Below are 12,611 nucleotides of genomic sequence, written 5' to 3'. Positions count from 1 at the left end.
TACCATACTTATTCCCTGCCTCAGGATCTCTGCACCTGCTGTCCTCAGATCTTCAAATGGCTGGTGTCCTTATGACCCTTCCATCCAAATGAACCCCTTACCCCACTCACTCCTCATCCTACCCCACCTGTCGTATGTTATTCAAAATGTCTTTTACTCCCTGAAATTAGCTTGTTTGCTTATTTGATCACTTGTTTATTATCTGTATTTCTCCCACTAAACTGTAAATTCCCTGAAAGTGGAGACTGTGTTCAAAGGTATTCTACCTCCTAAAAGAGTGCCTGGTCCATAATGGGCACACAGGGAATATTTGTTGATTGAATGAATAAGTAAAAGTGGTATGTCCATGGTCTATTTTCCACTTATACAATTTAAAAAAATTTTTTTTCAAAGTATTGTTTCCCAGATAACCAACCAAAATGGTTAGAGGTTTAATACGGCCTCCATAAAAGTAAACCCTTTGTACTACAAACCCTTTGTGCTACATTCTGGGATTACAAAAATAAGTTAAACTCAGTTCCTGCCTCCTAGGATTGTAAGATGTGGTGAGTTAAATAATCACTTAAAATTATTACAATCATTTGACACATGAATGAATAATAAAAACACATGGCAACACTTAGTTCATCCTGAGGAGGTTAGGGATGGCCTCAAAAAGGAAGTGATATTTGAGCTGAATTTGAAAGGAGGAGTAGAGCTTTCCAGGTAGATTAGACAGAAAATGAAAGAAAATTATTCCAGAAAGGGAAAATATATGCAAAGGTAAGAGACTAGAAAAAATTGTGGAGCATTAAAACAGCAACCAATTGGTCAAGATTGGACCACGGGATATAGTGGGTTGGGGGTCATGAGAATTTATGAAATTGGTGAGAGAAGAGTGGTCAGTTGATGATGTCATGCTTAGAAATTGGACTCATTCCTGCAAAGCAACTGGCTGATTCTGAGAAGGGAAATAACATGGTCAGATTTTCTTAATAGGAAGATTGCTTTTCCTGCAAGACAGTAGAGAATGGACTAGAGAAAGAAGTGAGATCATTCACTCAGAGAAAGAAGTGAGATCACTCAGGGGAGAGGAAAGGGATGGGAGTCAAATGCCAACTTTCACGGTCTCTTTCCTGGTAAGGGAAAGAGGAGACCCAGGAGATAGCATAGTCACAGAAGCTAGGAAAAGAAAAGAGTTTTAAGCAAAGACAGTGACCAACACTGTAGCAAACCACAGATGGATCCAGTAAATAAGGATGGGAAAATGTCAAGTGGATCTGGCGATTTGGGGCCAGGTGTTGGTGATCTTGGCAAGAACCATTTCTGTAAAGTGCACCGTGTCAAAGCAATAGAAAAAGCTAGAAGGGAGCCTAAAGTGAAAGAATAAGGTTTTTTGTTTGTTTGTTTGTTTGTTTTTTGATGGGAGATACTTGAGCATGTTTATATCTGAGAAGAGTCAGCAGCTAGGAAGCAAGAATGAATAATGGGGTTACCAAGACAATGGGGCAACATGCTTTATACAGAAAATGAACACTTTTCCTCTTAAAATTGGAGAGAAATTTACGTGTAGGTGTAACTATAAATACATCTATAGAGTTTGTGGGGAAGGGCTGGGGGCTGGTTGCAAAAAGCTGGGGAAATACCTGTTCATTGGTTTTGGAGTCTCTGAGGGAGTTAACCAATAAATAGTGCCCCTTTCCAGAACCCAAGTTCTAAACAGGTGGAAACATAAATAAAATAGTAAATACAGAGACCAAGGAGGTTGCCTTATTTCTGAAACAGCTAAGCAGCAGGCATGGCTTTAGGTCTCTTAGCTGACATTCAGTCCCAGTATTAGGCAGCTGTGCCCACCCAGACAGGCAACACCGTGAGGCTTAGATGGGGGTTCTGCCCAAAATAGTTTTAACATGGAGGAACACAGGAAAACCCAGGCTTTCTGCTGGCAGCTTGCTCCCAGGACAAAGAAGGGTGGAGTTCAGCAGAGCCTATAGAATTATTCTTCCCCAATTTACCCATCAAATCAACCACTCCCCTCTCACAGGAGTAGAGTGAGGAAAGGGGTAGAAAGGTCTGGAGTTTCACTCACTGGGCTCCCTGCATATAGAGGAGACATCAGAAGTGTGGAAGAAGTGTCCCCCACTAACAGTTTATGACCTCCAAATAAAAAAGAAAATAAAGTGATCTGTTTAGAATCAGATGGGGGTGGGTGAAGTAAGTGTTGGCTTAGGAATAATGATAATGTTTAGAATCACTATTTGGGTGACTAGAAGAACAAATCTCTTTGCAGCATTGAGGGACCAGCCAAGGCTGAAAGTCACGGGTTTGCAGGAACATCCGTCTACACAGTTGCACGATCTTTAAGCAAAATCGTAGGTCTGTGGTTGGATTAAAAACCAAGACAGTCTGTGTTACAAGGTGAGTTTCAGGAAGTAGTCAATCACCTGAAAGGTAGCTGAAAGGTCAGATGAGAACTGAATGATGTCCATTAGATTTAGTAACTTAGATGTAATTAAGTTAACTTCTCTTTTGGTAGAGTAATGGAGTAGAAATCAGACAGGAATAGGTCAAAATGGGGAATATAAAGTGAGAGAAAATAGAGACAACATATATAAACAACTTCCATTTTTTAAAATACATTGCTATGTAGAGAGCAGAAAAGTATTGTGGTAACATTAGGGACATGTGTGGATAATTGAAGGTTTTAGTTTAGTTTAGTTTTTAGGTCTGAAATGGTAGAGCATTTCTGGGTTGTGAATGCTAGGGAAGCAATCAATATAGAAGAAAGAGCTGGCAATGCGGGATAAATAGATATCTACTTATAGTATTTTAGACTTATGTGGTCCTGCACTGAAATTTACTGACCTTCATAATAAGAAAGAATAGAGATTATCTTTTGGTGCCTAGGAAAAATGTTTTAAGTTCTTCTAAATTCAATTTATTTATTAAATTTTTTTTTCTTTAGAATGCATCAGGGATTTATGCAGAAATAGATGGAGCCAAAAATGAACTACAAGTAAAACTATCTAACCTAAGTAACCTCAGCCATGATTTAGTCCAAGAAGCTATTGACCATGCACAGGACCTTCAACAAGAAGCTAATGAATTGAGCAGGTAATATCCTGGTTTTAGAAATGCAAATATCTACATGGGGTGAATAAAATATTACTATTCAATTCCATATGCCAGAGCTACTGGGATACAGTTTTACCAGGTTGATTAAGGTTGGGTGTGCTTATGTGTTGATATGTTGGTTGGTTGGTTGGTTGGTTGGTTGGTCCATCTGAGAGTCCATCATTGTTCATTGCAATTGTTTGGGGGAGCTGGTCTTTTTTATTTTAAAAAAAGTCTGTCATATTAACGGCCTGTGTTCTGGGGAGAAGGGGGTGTCTGTTCCACAATTATTAGTAGGATGACCAAAGACGTTTTGGTTAGGGGCATAAATGCTGTATAAAACATTATCAAATAAATCAGATCCCTTTAGAAGGTCTAATTCTAACATTACCTATTTATTTCATAGACAGCATTATCTTTCCACACCCAAGTTTCTTAAGTAAAGCTGGTCGGGAATTGGCAATATAACTAACTTCTGATAAATACTCCACAGTCCCCAGCAGGAACTATTTGATTTCAACACCTGTTAAGAGAAAATCAATTGGCAATTTTCCTCCCAGCACCTAGAATAGAGTCACACACCTCTTGGACACTCAATTAATGTTAACTGAAAAGTACTGAAAGATCTGAATTGAATTCATGACCCTGAAAAAATAGGTAAATAATGAGATCATTATAGAGAAAGACTAGGAAAAGGACCAGTAAAGGTCATGAATAAAATAAGAACCAATATTAACTTCTGTTCAAAATATAAATCACCTTCTTATTCTTGATTGCCAAAATTTTCAAACACTCTTCCAAATCTCCTGTGAAGAGAGAAAAAAAGAAAGAGAGAGGTCATATAAAATCTTGGTGTGTCAGTGGGTGAGACAGTGCCATATCCCGCTCGGTGTCATGGCCCTAGAAAAATGAGCTTTTGATGAAGGCAATACAATGGAGCTTAGAAAAAACACTATTTTGATAATATACTATATTAGCAGAATGTTGTTTTTGAGATCCATCTTATGGCTCTCTTCATTATTCTTTTGTCATTTTATAACTACATCCCATTCATTGGGATTCCAAAATATAACTTCTGTGTATAATGCCACTCTGCAACAGTGTTCCAGCATGATTCTAAGACAGTTACTACAGGCTTTACATGAAACATGATCCAAAATATCAATCACCCTCAAGTCCTTTTGTATTTAGAATATTTCTGACTATATATTCATGAAAGCATTTCAACTTAGAGACATCTTCATTCAAAATGTGAATATCCTTCCACATCTGTCTGGTGTACACAATGATTTACGTGCTATGCTTGAACAAAGATAAACAAAATTCCTTAAGAAGCTTCCATTTCAATAGCACATGTTTAATTTGCATACTGAGGTAGTACTTGTTCTGTGCCTAGTAATTAAAAGCAAAGTAATAAAGGCTTTGTTTCATGCTCTTAGGTACATCTTACCACTCTCGCCAGCAAAATTTTAAAATATTAATAAATATTTGTAACATTTTGTTTCTTTTGTCCCTTTTTTAAAAAGTGTTTTCTTGTCTGCCTTCCCCAGATTTTGCTCTCTGAGGCCGTTTTCTCAGAAGGGGTTGTGGGGAGGAACAGGTAGTGAGTATTTAGATTAGACTCCCCTCTGCAGAGCAGAACCCCATGACTTCTATAGGCCCTAGGCACTTTTGCCTTGGTGAGTTCCTTTCTCCATAGAAAAATTAAAGCTTTTATTTCATGTCTGCATTGGTATAAAGATTAATACCATTATTATTGTTATCTTCATTTTTTTCTTCTGATTGAAAAAAATTAAAATGAAAATGCTGTGCCTAATGGATGAGTCAGCCCTTCTGTAGAGGAGGTAGAATGATGATAGACTTGGTTAACAGAGAGGGAAGTAGCCAAAGAAATATAGAGAAAGTCCCTCTAAGGGAGCACACAGGGACTGGAACTGGATGCAGGAGATTGAGGAACAATTACCGAGCTCAACAGGTCAGGCGGTTTGAAGACAGGAGCCAGTGTGGGATCTGCAGTGTCATATACTGGGTCACAGAGGACCTTCTGGAAGTTACTGACAAATGAGGTGATGATACTAATCATCGATGTTTGGGCTGAGAAAAAAAATAAGGAATTGGTGGATTTACGACTGAATAAAATTAAGACGAAGGATTTAGAAGAACTGCAGAAGTGGAGGTTAGAGTTTTATTACAGAGGCAGTAGAAGTATTTGTCAATAAAATCAATTATGCGGGTACACGTAGAGTTTTAAAATCCCAATTCAGGAAATGGTGTAGGTATAATAATAAACCCTGATGATTACCAGATGCCAGGCGTGGTATACCAAGCATTTCTATATTTTATTCCTGTTATATCTCACATTATTAGCCCCTGTGTGCAAGTGTGCAAGTACCCTGTGTGATGGGTACTCGGTAAATGTTGGATGAACCTTACACAGGCCAGAGAGGGGCAAAGGCAGAGACTATGGTGTGAAAGGGCAGGGGTGAGGGTAGGCTGAGGTGGGGCTGTGTGCTGAGGAAGGGCTGGGGCTGTCTCAATCCTGAGGCCCAGGATGCAGCCAGGCCTCAGGAGTGAAACAAACCTTGATAATAGGTGCCCTGGCCAAGCTCTGCATACTCTCCTAGAGCCTTGGCTTCCTCTACAGAAAGGAAATAACAATGCTGATTTGGATAAGCACTAGGTAGTCATCATAATGGGTTCATTCCTCTGCCTGACCTCCATCACATAAACAAACTCCAGCTAGAAGAGGTGCAGAGGGCTGTTTTTAAATCATCATTCCCTTTTCCTGCTGCTACTGCCAGACAGGCAGCTGTCATAGAACCAAAATGCTGTTCAGCAAAGACAGAAGAATGCAGAGGAGGTGTGACCCTCAAGAAAACCTTGCCACACTAGGTGACTTTGAATAACAGGAAGGAAGTATCTGTGATCCTAGAAGTATTTAAAAAGCAAGCATTAAACATGGCCCCATTCCCCAAGAAGGTAAGAAGGAGAAATAACAATGTTTGTTTATTAACAGGAAGTTGCACAGTTCAGATATGAACGGGCTGGTACAGAAGGCTTTGGATGCATCAAATGTCTATGAAAATATTGTTAATTATGTAGGTGAAGCCAATGAAACAGCAGAATTTGCTTTGAACACCACTGACCGAATTTATGATGTGAGTATTCCCTTAAAGTTCTTTATACCTTGCCTTTCTCACTGGCTTTTCTGTTTTCTGATGTCATCTCTTGAACTTCCAGTGTGAAATCCAAATGGCAGAAAGTGTGGAAAGGGCAGGGGAACTAAGGAAAGACCATTTCATAAATACCTTGAAGGTTTCAATCTGCAGATTCTTCGAGATGTGCTGTAGTCCAGTCAGCAAATGCCAGTTCCTTTGACAGCTTATTTTTTTTTAGCCAAAGTCCCTGAAAAAAAAAATATGTATTTAAAATTAGTTCCTGCTGATAGATAAGATACTTTATGCATTCATTTAGATTTTTTTTCAACTCAAAATTATTTATTGCGTGGCTTCTATGTGGCAAGCACTTTGCTGGGGCCTTGGCCAGGGCTTTGTTCTAGGTTCACTGAATCTTTCCAAAAAAAACATTACCTTGAAAATGCCAAAGGCATTACTTCCTCATGGTCACATATTTGACCTTAATTGTAAGCTGTGAAAATGAAGCTGAATGAATTTTGCTTGGTGTTTAGCAGATAAACTCTGTCATTTAAATCCTTCAACTATGAATAGCTGATTTCTTCTGCTGTCATTTTTACCCTCTTCTCTGAATTCCTTTGTAGGCGGTGAGTGGGATTGATACTCAAATCATTTACCATAAAGATGAAAGTGAGAACCTCCTCAATCAAGCCAGAGAACTGCAAGCAAAGGCAGAGTCTAGTAAATATCTTCACTTTCCTATCTCCCTTATAGCTGCTTCCCTCCTTTCATACGTGTAAAGAGAGATTTCCAAATCTAGGATTAAAGAATACTATTATAACTAAATAACATATCAGTAGTTCCTGCTCAGAGTCAAGTTACAAAAGAGCAAAGATTTGATACTTTAAATTGTGATTTAAAAAAAAAAAACTGCTATGTAGTAAACTACATGGAAACATATAGCTATCTCACATACTGTGGCTATTCCTGCTAATCAAATAGGCTGATTAATAGAAACTGACCATAAATACTAATCTTTAGGGGAAAATGTCATAAAATACACTTAACACTATAACTGTATTGCACAAAATTTCCTCTTTCTTGAACAATTTCGAAGGCCTTTTAAAATGTTTCCCATGAAGGAATGGGTCATCTCTGTGAGTCAATTAGGATGACAGGGTACCACAAAGCCATCTGGTTATTTGCTTTTTTTTTTTTTGTAGTTTGTGTTCTACATAGGTTACTGTATTTAGGACAGACCTAACAACCATATGGTAAGAAGCATTTCCAAAGGCCAGTGTTTGCATCTGCTAAAGTGTGCACATCCAAGGGTGAGGGAGGGAAGGAAAAATAAAAGCAAAATCGCATTAGACAATTTTGAATCTTGTGAATCACTCTTAAAAACAATTGAATGGACTAAGAAATTCACTAAACATTATTAGTCTCTGAGATAATGAACTAATTCCTAAGGATTTTTGAACATTGACTAATGAGGTTGGAAATTCATCATCTAGCAAAATTCTACCTACCACCTAAAAACAGAGGCCAAGTTTGAAACTAAAAACCTCACCCAATTTTGTTAAAGTAATTAATCTCATTTAAGCATGCATTTTCTTTCTCTTTTGCAAAGAGCCATTACATAGAGAAGATAAATGCACTTTGCTTTTCATACACAGATACTTAACTATTTATTTCCCATAAAACAACTGTTATTTTATTTTTCTGGGCAAACAAAGGCAGTAAAAAGTGTCATTGTTTCTCTAGTCTAATTATTATATGCCTAATTAATTTATTATGTAAGTCTATCCTGAACATACTCTATGGAAAATAATTAGAATATCAGTAGTGAAGAATTAGAATATTAACAGTAAAATATTTTTTAAATAAATGTTGCTATATCTATGTATTGCTTTTGTTTCTTGTGTTGTGAAGATCAGAATGTGTCAGTCTTCATGACCCAGTGACTTAACTTGTAATATATTCTCTCATTCTTGCCATTATTGAGTTATTGAACCTCATAAAAGCAACTTTTCTATTTTAAATTTAACCATTAATCGATCCCTACCCACATCCCTTCAAAGTTCCATATTTTATGTCTGAATAATCTCTCTGCATTAGCCTGTTTGAATATTTTGCAGACCTGTTCACCTATTTCATGATCTCATCTGGCCAAATCCCTTCCTGTATTTATTTGCAAAAGGAACAAAAACAGGGAGTTAGTACTGTGTCGCTTAGAACTTTATAGGACTGTCTTCCTTTGATAATACACACATTTGTGATGTACATTCAGGTTTTCAAATTAAACCATAGTCATCTACTGAATTACGTTTATAATTTCAGATTACCTTTTCTTCATTCCAAATTCCTTTCAATGATCAGTAATCTTCATTTCCCAATTTTCCTTTTCATTATATATCAAATAGTTGATAGTCAATATAATCTCAGGAAGCTGCTATTTAAATGAATCTTCTGCTTAACTCATTTGCAAAATGAAAAATATTTATGCAAGTCAGTAAATTCCAAATAGAACACACTTCTTATGAAACATTTCTTCTTATAAACATCAAGCCCAAAATAGATTTTCTTCCTCCTCTTTTTATCAAGAGATCCAAATATAGAGTTACATATATTCTTTCTCAGTATATCAGGCAGTATTTTTTTTTGTTTTTGCAGTCATGAGACCCAAAATAAGAGCTAAGACATTGTTTGTATTATAATGTTTGGAAATTGAAATTAGAAAGAGGAAGGAGGCAGGGCGCAATGCTAATTCTCCACACTACCCAGAGAAAATATGAAAGAAGTGCTTGTATTTGGTTAACTGTACTTCATGACACCACCACCCATTATATACATATTTGGGGGGAAAAGATAACAATAAACCAATCACATCAAGACTACCTAATAGAACAGCAAAAGGGTGCCGTCAGAAGTGTATATTTACAGTCCCATTGGAGGGAAAGAGAAAAGTGTAATTAGAAGTGATAAAACTATTTTTCTGTTTGTTAAGAAACAAAATTATCAGTGCTTTGGAATTAAAGCACAAACAGAAACGAAGAATTACTGGCAAAGTTGATCCTTTAGTTCAGATGATGAGGTAATTACATCATGACCTGTTGGGATTTGCTCAAAGATAACCCCAGTCTAGTGACTGTGCCACAAGTATGCTTTCAAGAACAATTTTATAAGCAAAAGACTCTCAAAACTGATGCAAATACAAAATCTGATAGAACTGTATGTACATACATATGTATAATAAATTTAACCATTAATCGATCCCTATCCACAAAGAAATCTCAAGGCTCAGATGGCTGCCCCAGTGAATTCTTAAACATTTAAAGAAGAAATAACACCACTTTTATATGAACTCTTCTAGAAAATAGAAAACAAGAAAGCACTCTCGAACTTGTTTTATGAAGCCAACGAAACTTGGTTACTTGAATCACATAAGGATATTATTGAAAAGGAAAATTATAAGCCAAATTCTCTTACAAAAAGAGATGCAAAAATTCTAATCAATATATTAGCAAATCAAATCTAGCACACCTATAAAGTGCAATATATGATGTCCAATTTGAGTTTATTTTAGGATTTCAAGAATAGTTTAACATTTAAAATATCAATTGTAGTTTGTCACATTTATAGGATACAGGAGAAATTCATATGATCATCTCACTACATGCAGAAAAATTATTTAACAAACTTGATAGCCATTTTTGACTTTTAAAAAAGACTTTCAGCAAACTAAGAATAGAAGGAAACTTCCATAATCTGAAAAATAAAATAATATTCAGCAATTAAAATGGAAATATTGAATGCTTTTCCACTAATATTAGAAACAATACAAGGACACCCTACATTACCAATTCAATGTGTAAAAATCCGGTTTAATTTTATATACAACAATGGGAAATTAACTTTTTAAAATAACAGTGTTTGCAATAGCATCAAATACATAGGAATAAATCTGATAAAAGAGGCTACACATAAAGATCTAAATAAATGAAGATCTAAAGAATTTGTATATAAATGATAAATAAATACCATATTCATTGAGTAGAAGATTAAAATGTGTAAAAATGACAATTCTCCCAAATTCATCTACAGATTTAATTCAGTATTAATTAAAGTACCTGAACTGAATATTCTAGAATTTATATAGAAATGAGAGGGGAAAGCCGAGAATAGCCAAGACCGTCTTGAAGAATAAAAATACAAAGCTGGAAGATAAACTACATTATCAAGATGTATTATAGCTCTATACAGAAATTAAGACAGATATAAAAGATTATAATACCATATCCTCTGTTTTGAATAATGTTTAAAAACCGACACAAACAGATGGAGACAGAATTCAAAAACGTGATTATCTTCAGGTTATCACAGGGACTCTAGGGAGCTTCAAAGGTGGTAATAAGTTTCTATTTTCTTGACTTGGATGCTGGTTATGTTTTGTGTTCATTTTGTGAACATTTGTCAAGCTGTGCATTTATAAAGGATGCCTTTTTCTAGACGTATGTTATATTGCAATTAAAATTTTATTGAAACAAATAAGAAAACAAGGATTATTTTTATAACCAGTCATTATCATATATATGTAGAGAGAGAGAGATTTTTTTCTTTTCAGCTCTTTAACAATTGTGCTGCTTGGTGTTATTAGTCACAGCAGGGCTATATGTTTCAATCAAAGAAATTAACCATGATGGCATCCTAAGTCACTCACAAGCAGTATTACAAGTGTTCTGCAATTCTGTACCTCGAATTTTAAATGCTACTTTCCAGAATTGTTGATCTATGTTCAGAGTATTCAGAATACTGCAAATACTGCAGATGACTGCATCGTACAAATGAGAAGTTTCCTTGTTGAAATGGAATCCTTTCTGAGGCATCGTGGCTCCACTAGTACTTCTTTCTTCTGCTTCTCCACAGGCAGTGATGAAGCAGTGGCTGACACTAGCAGGCGTGTGGGTGGAGCCCTAGCAAGGAAAAGTGCCCTTAAAACCAGACTCAGTGATGCCGTTAAGCAACTACAAGCAGCAGAGAGAGGTAAGCATCAGACAGAATTGAAGTCTCATTTGTTGGTTCACTGGAGTGTAAGGTAAACCTTCAAGGAAGGATTAGGTAATTCTTTATTTGTCAATGTTTTTATACATAAGTGTTATTTTCTGATGACAAAATATGTTCATCACAAAAAAGAGTTCTAGAAAATAAAAAGAAGAAACTAAATATAAATGCTGTAATCACACCACCTAGAGGTGACCTTTAGATTTGAGAGCCTTTTTTTCCAGCATTTCCTCTGTGTGTGTGTCTGTGTGTGTGCATGTCTGTGTGTGTGTGTGTGTGCGTGTGTGTGTCTTTTAATGGGATCATACTGTTTATAGTGTTTGGTAATGGCTTTCTTATGAACATCCTTCCTCATAACAATATGCCCTAATTTGGTTATTGGATTTCTTTGGCCCAGCTGTAAACAGCTTCCCTCTGTTACATGTCAAGTCATTCTTATCATATAAGCAGCAGGCCCAGAGACCAAATAGAAACCAGGGAGACCAACAAGCCCAAATAGAGAAACAAAAGCACACGTTTTGCTTAATCTGGCACTGCAGTGGTATCTTAGATAGATGCGATTGGAAGCAGATGTGCCTTCCTTGGCGCAGTGAAAGTTAAAACACTAGTGCAGCATATGGGTGTTTTACTAGAATGAGCGAATCCTAGCTCCAGTGCTACAGTGCACCAAAGCTCTGGCCAGAAGAGTGGTCCTTCACGGAGAAGCCTCATCATCACCAACATCAGAATGACTGTTTGTTGATGCTTAGTGTGAGCTGGGCACTGTCCTAAGTGTTCAACATAGCTGTATTAGTCCGTTCTCACGCTGCTATGAAGAAATACCCAACACTGGGTAATTTATAAGAAAAGAGGTTTAATTGACTAACAGTTCTGCATGGCTGGGGAGGCCTCAGGAAAACTACAGTCATGGCAGAAAGCACCTCTTTACAGGGTGGCAGGAGAGAGAATGATTGCTGAGCAAAGGGGAAATGCCAGACACTTATAAAACCATGAGATCTCCTGAGAACTCAGTATCACAAGAATAGCATGGGGAAAACTGCCCCCATGATCCAATTATCTCCCACCCATCCCTCCCATGACACATGGGGATTATAGAGATTACAATTCAAGATGAGATTTGGGTGGGAACACAGCCAACCATATTAATACTTTATGTCATGGGGATAAGTACCACTATTGCCTTCAGGCTGATATGAACCCTGAGGTTCATGAAGGTTAGGGAACTTGCTGCAACAGGCACAGCCAGTAAGAAGCAGATTCAGGATTGAAACTAGCATTTATCAGAATCCAGAATATGTGAGGCTAAATGAAATATATCCTCAC

General features: G+C 36.8%; 1 protein-coding gene across 1 annotated transcript in view; it reads left to right on the top strand.

Moving 5' to 3' along the window:
- The window catches only part of LAMA4 (laminin subunit alpha 4), a 148,782-nt gene that overhangs the window by 95,517 nt on the left and 40,654 nt on the right, over positions 1 to 12,611 (top strand). Inside the window, exons 14-17 of the mRNA XM_012506019.2 lie at positions 2,945 to 3,093; positions 6,110 to 6,251; positions 6,872 to 6,968; positions 11,154 to 11,270. Coding sequence (XP_012361473.2) covers positions 2,945 to 3,093; positions 6,110 to 6,251; positions 6,872 to 6,968; positions 11,154 to 11,270 — 505 coding nt within the window. The remainder of the gene's footprint in view (positions 1 to 2,944; positions 3,094 to 6,109; positions 6,252 to 6,871; positions 6,969 to 11,153; positions 11,271 to 12,611) is intronic.

Source organism: Nomascus leucogenys, chromosome 3, assembly GCF_006542625.1.
Source record: "Nomascus leucogenys isolate Asia chromosome 3, Asia_NLE_v1, whole genome shotgun sequence".
NCBI lineage: Eukaryota > Metazoa > Chordata > Mammalia > Primates > Hylobatidae > Nomascus > Nomascus leucogenys.
The sequence above is the reverse complement of the archived record's forward strand: the minus strand, read 5'-3'. Positions and strand labels throughout refer to the sequence as shown.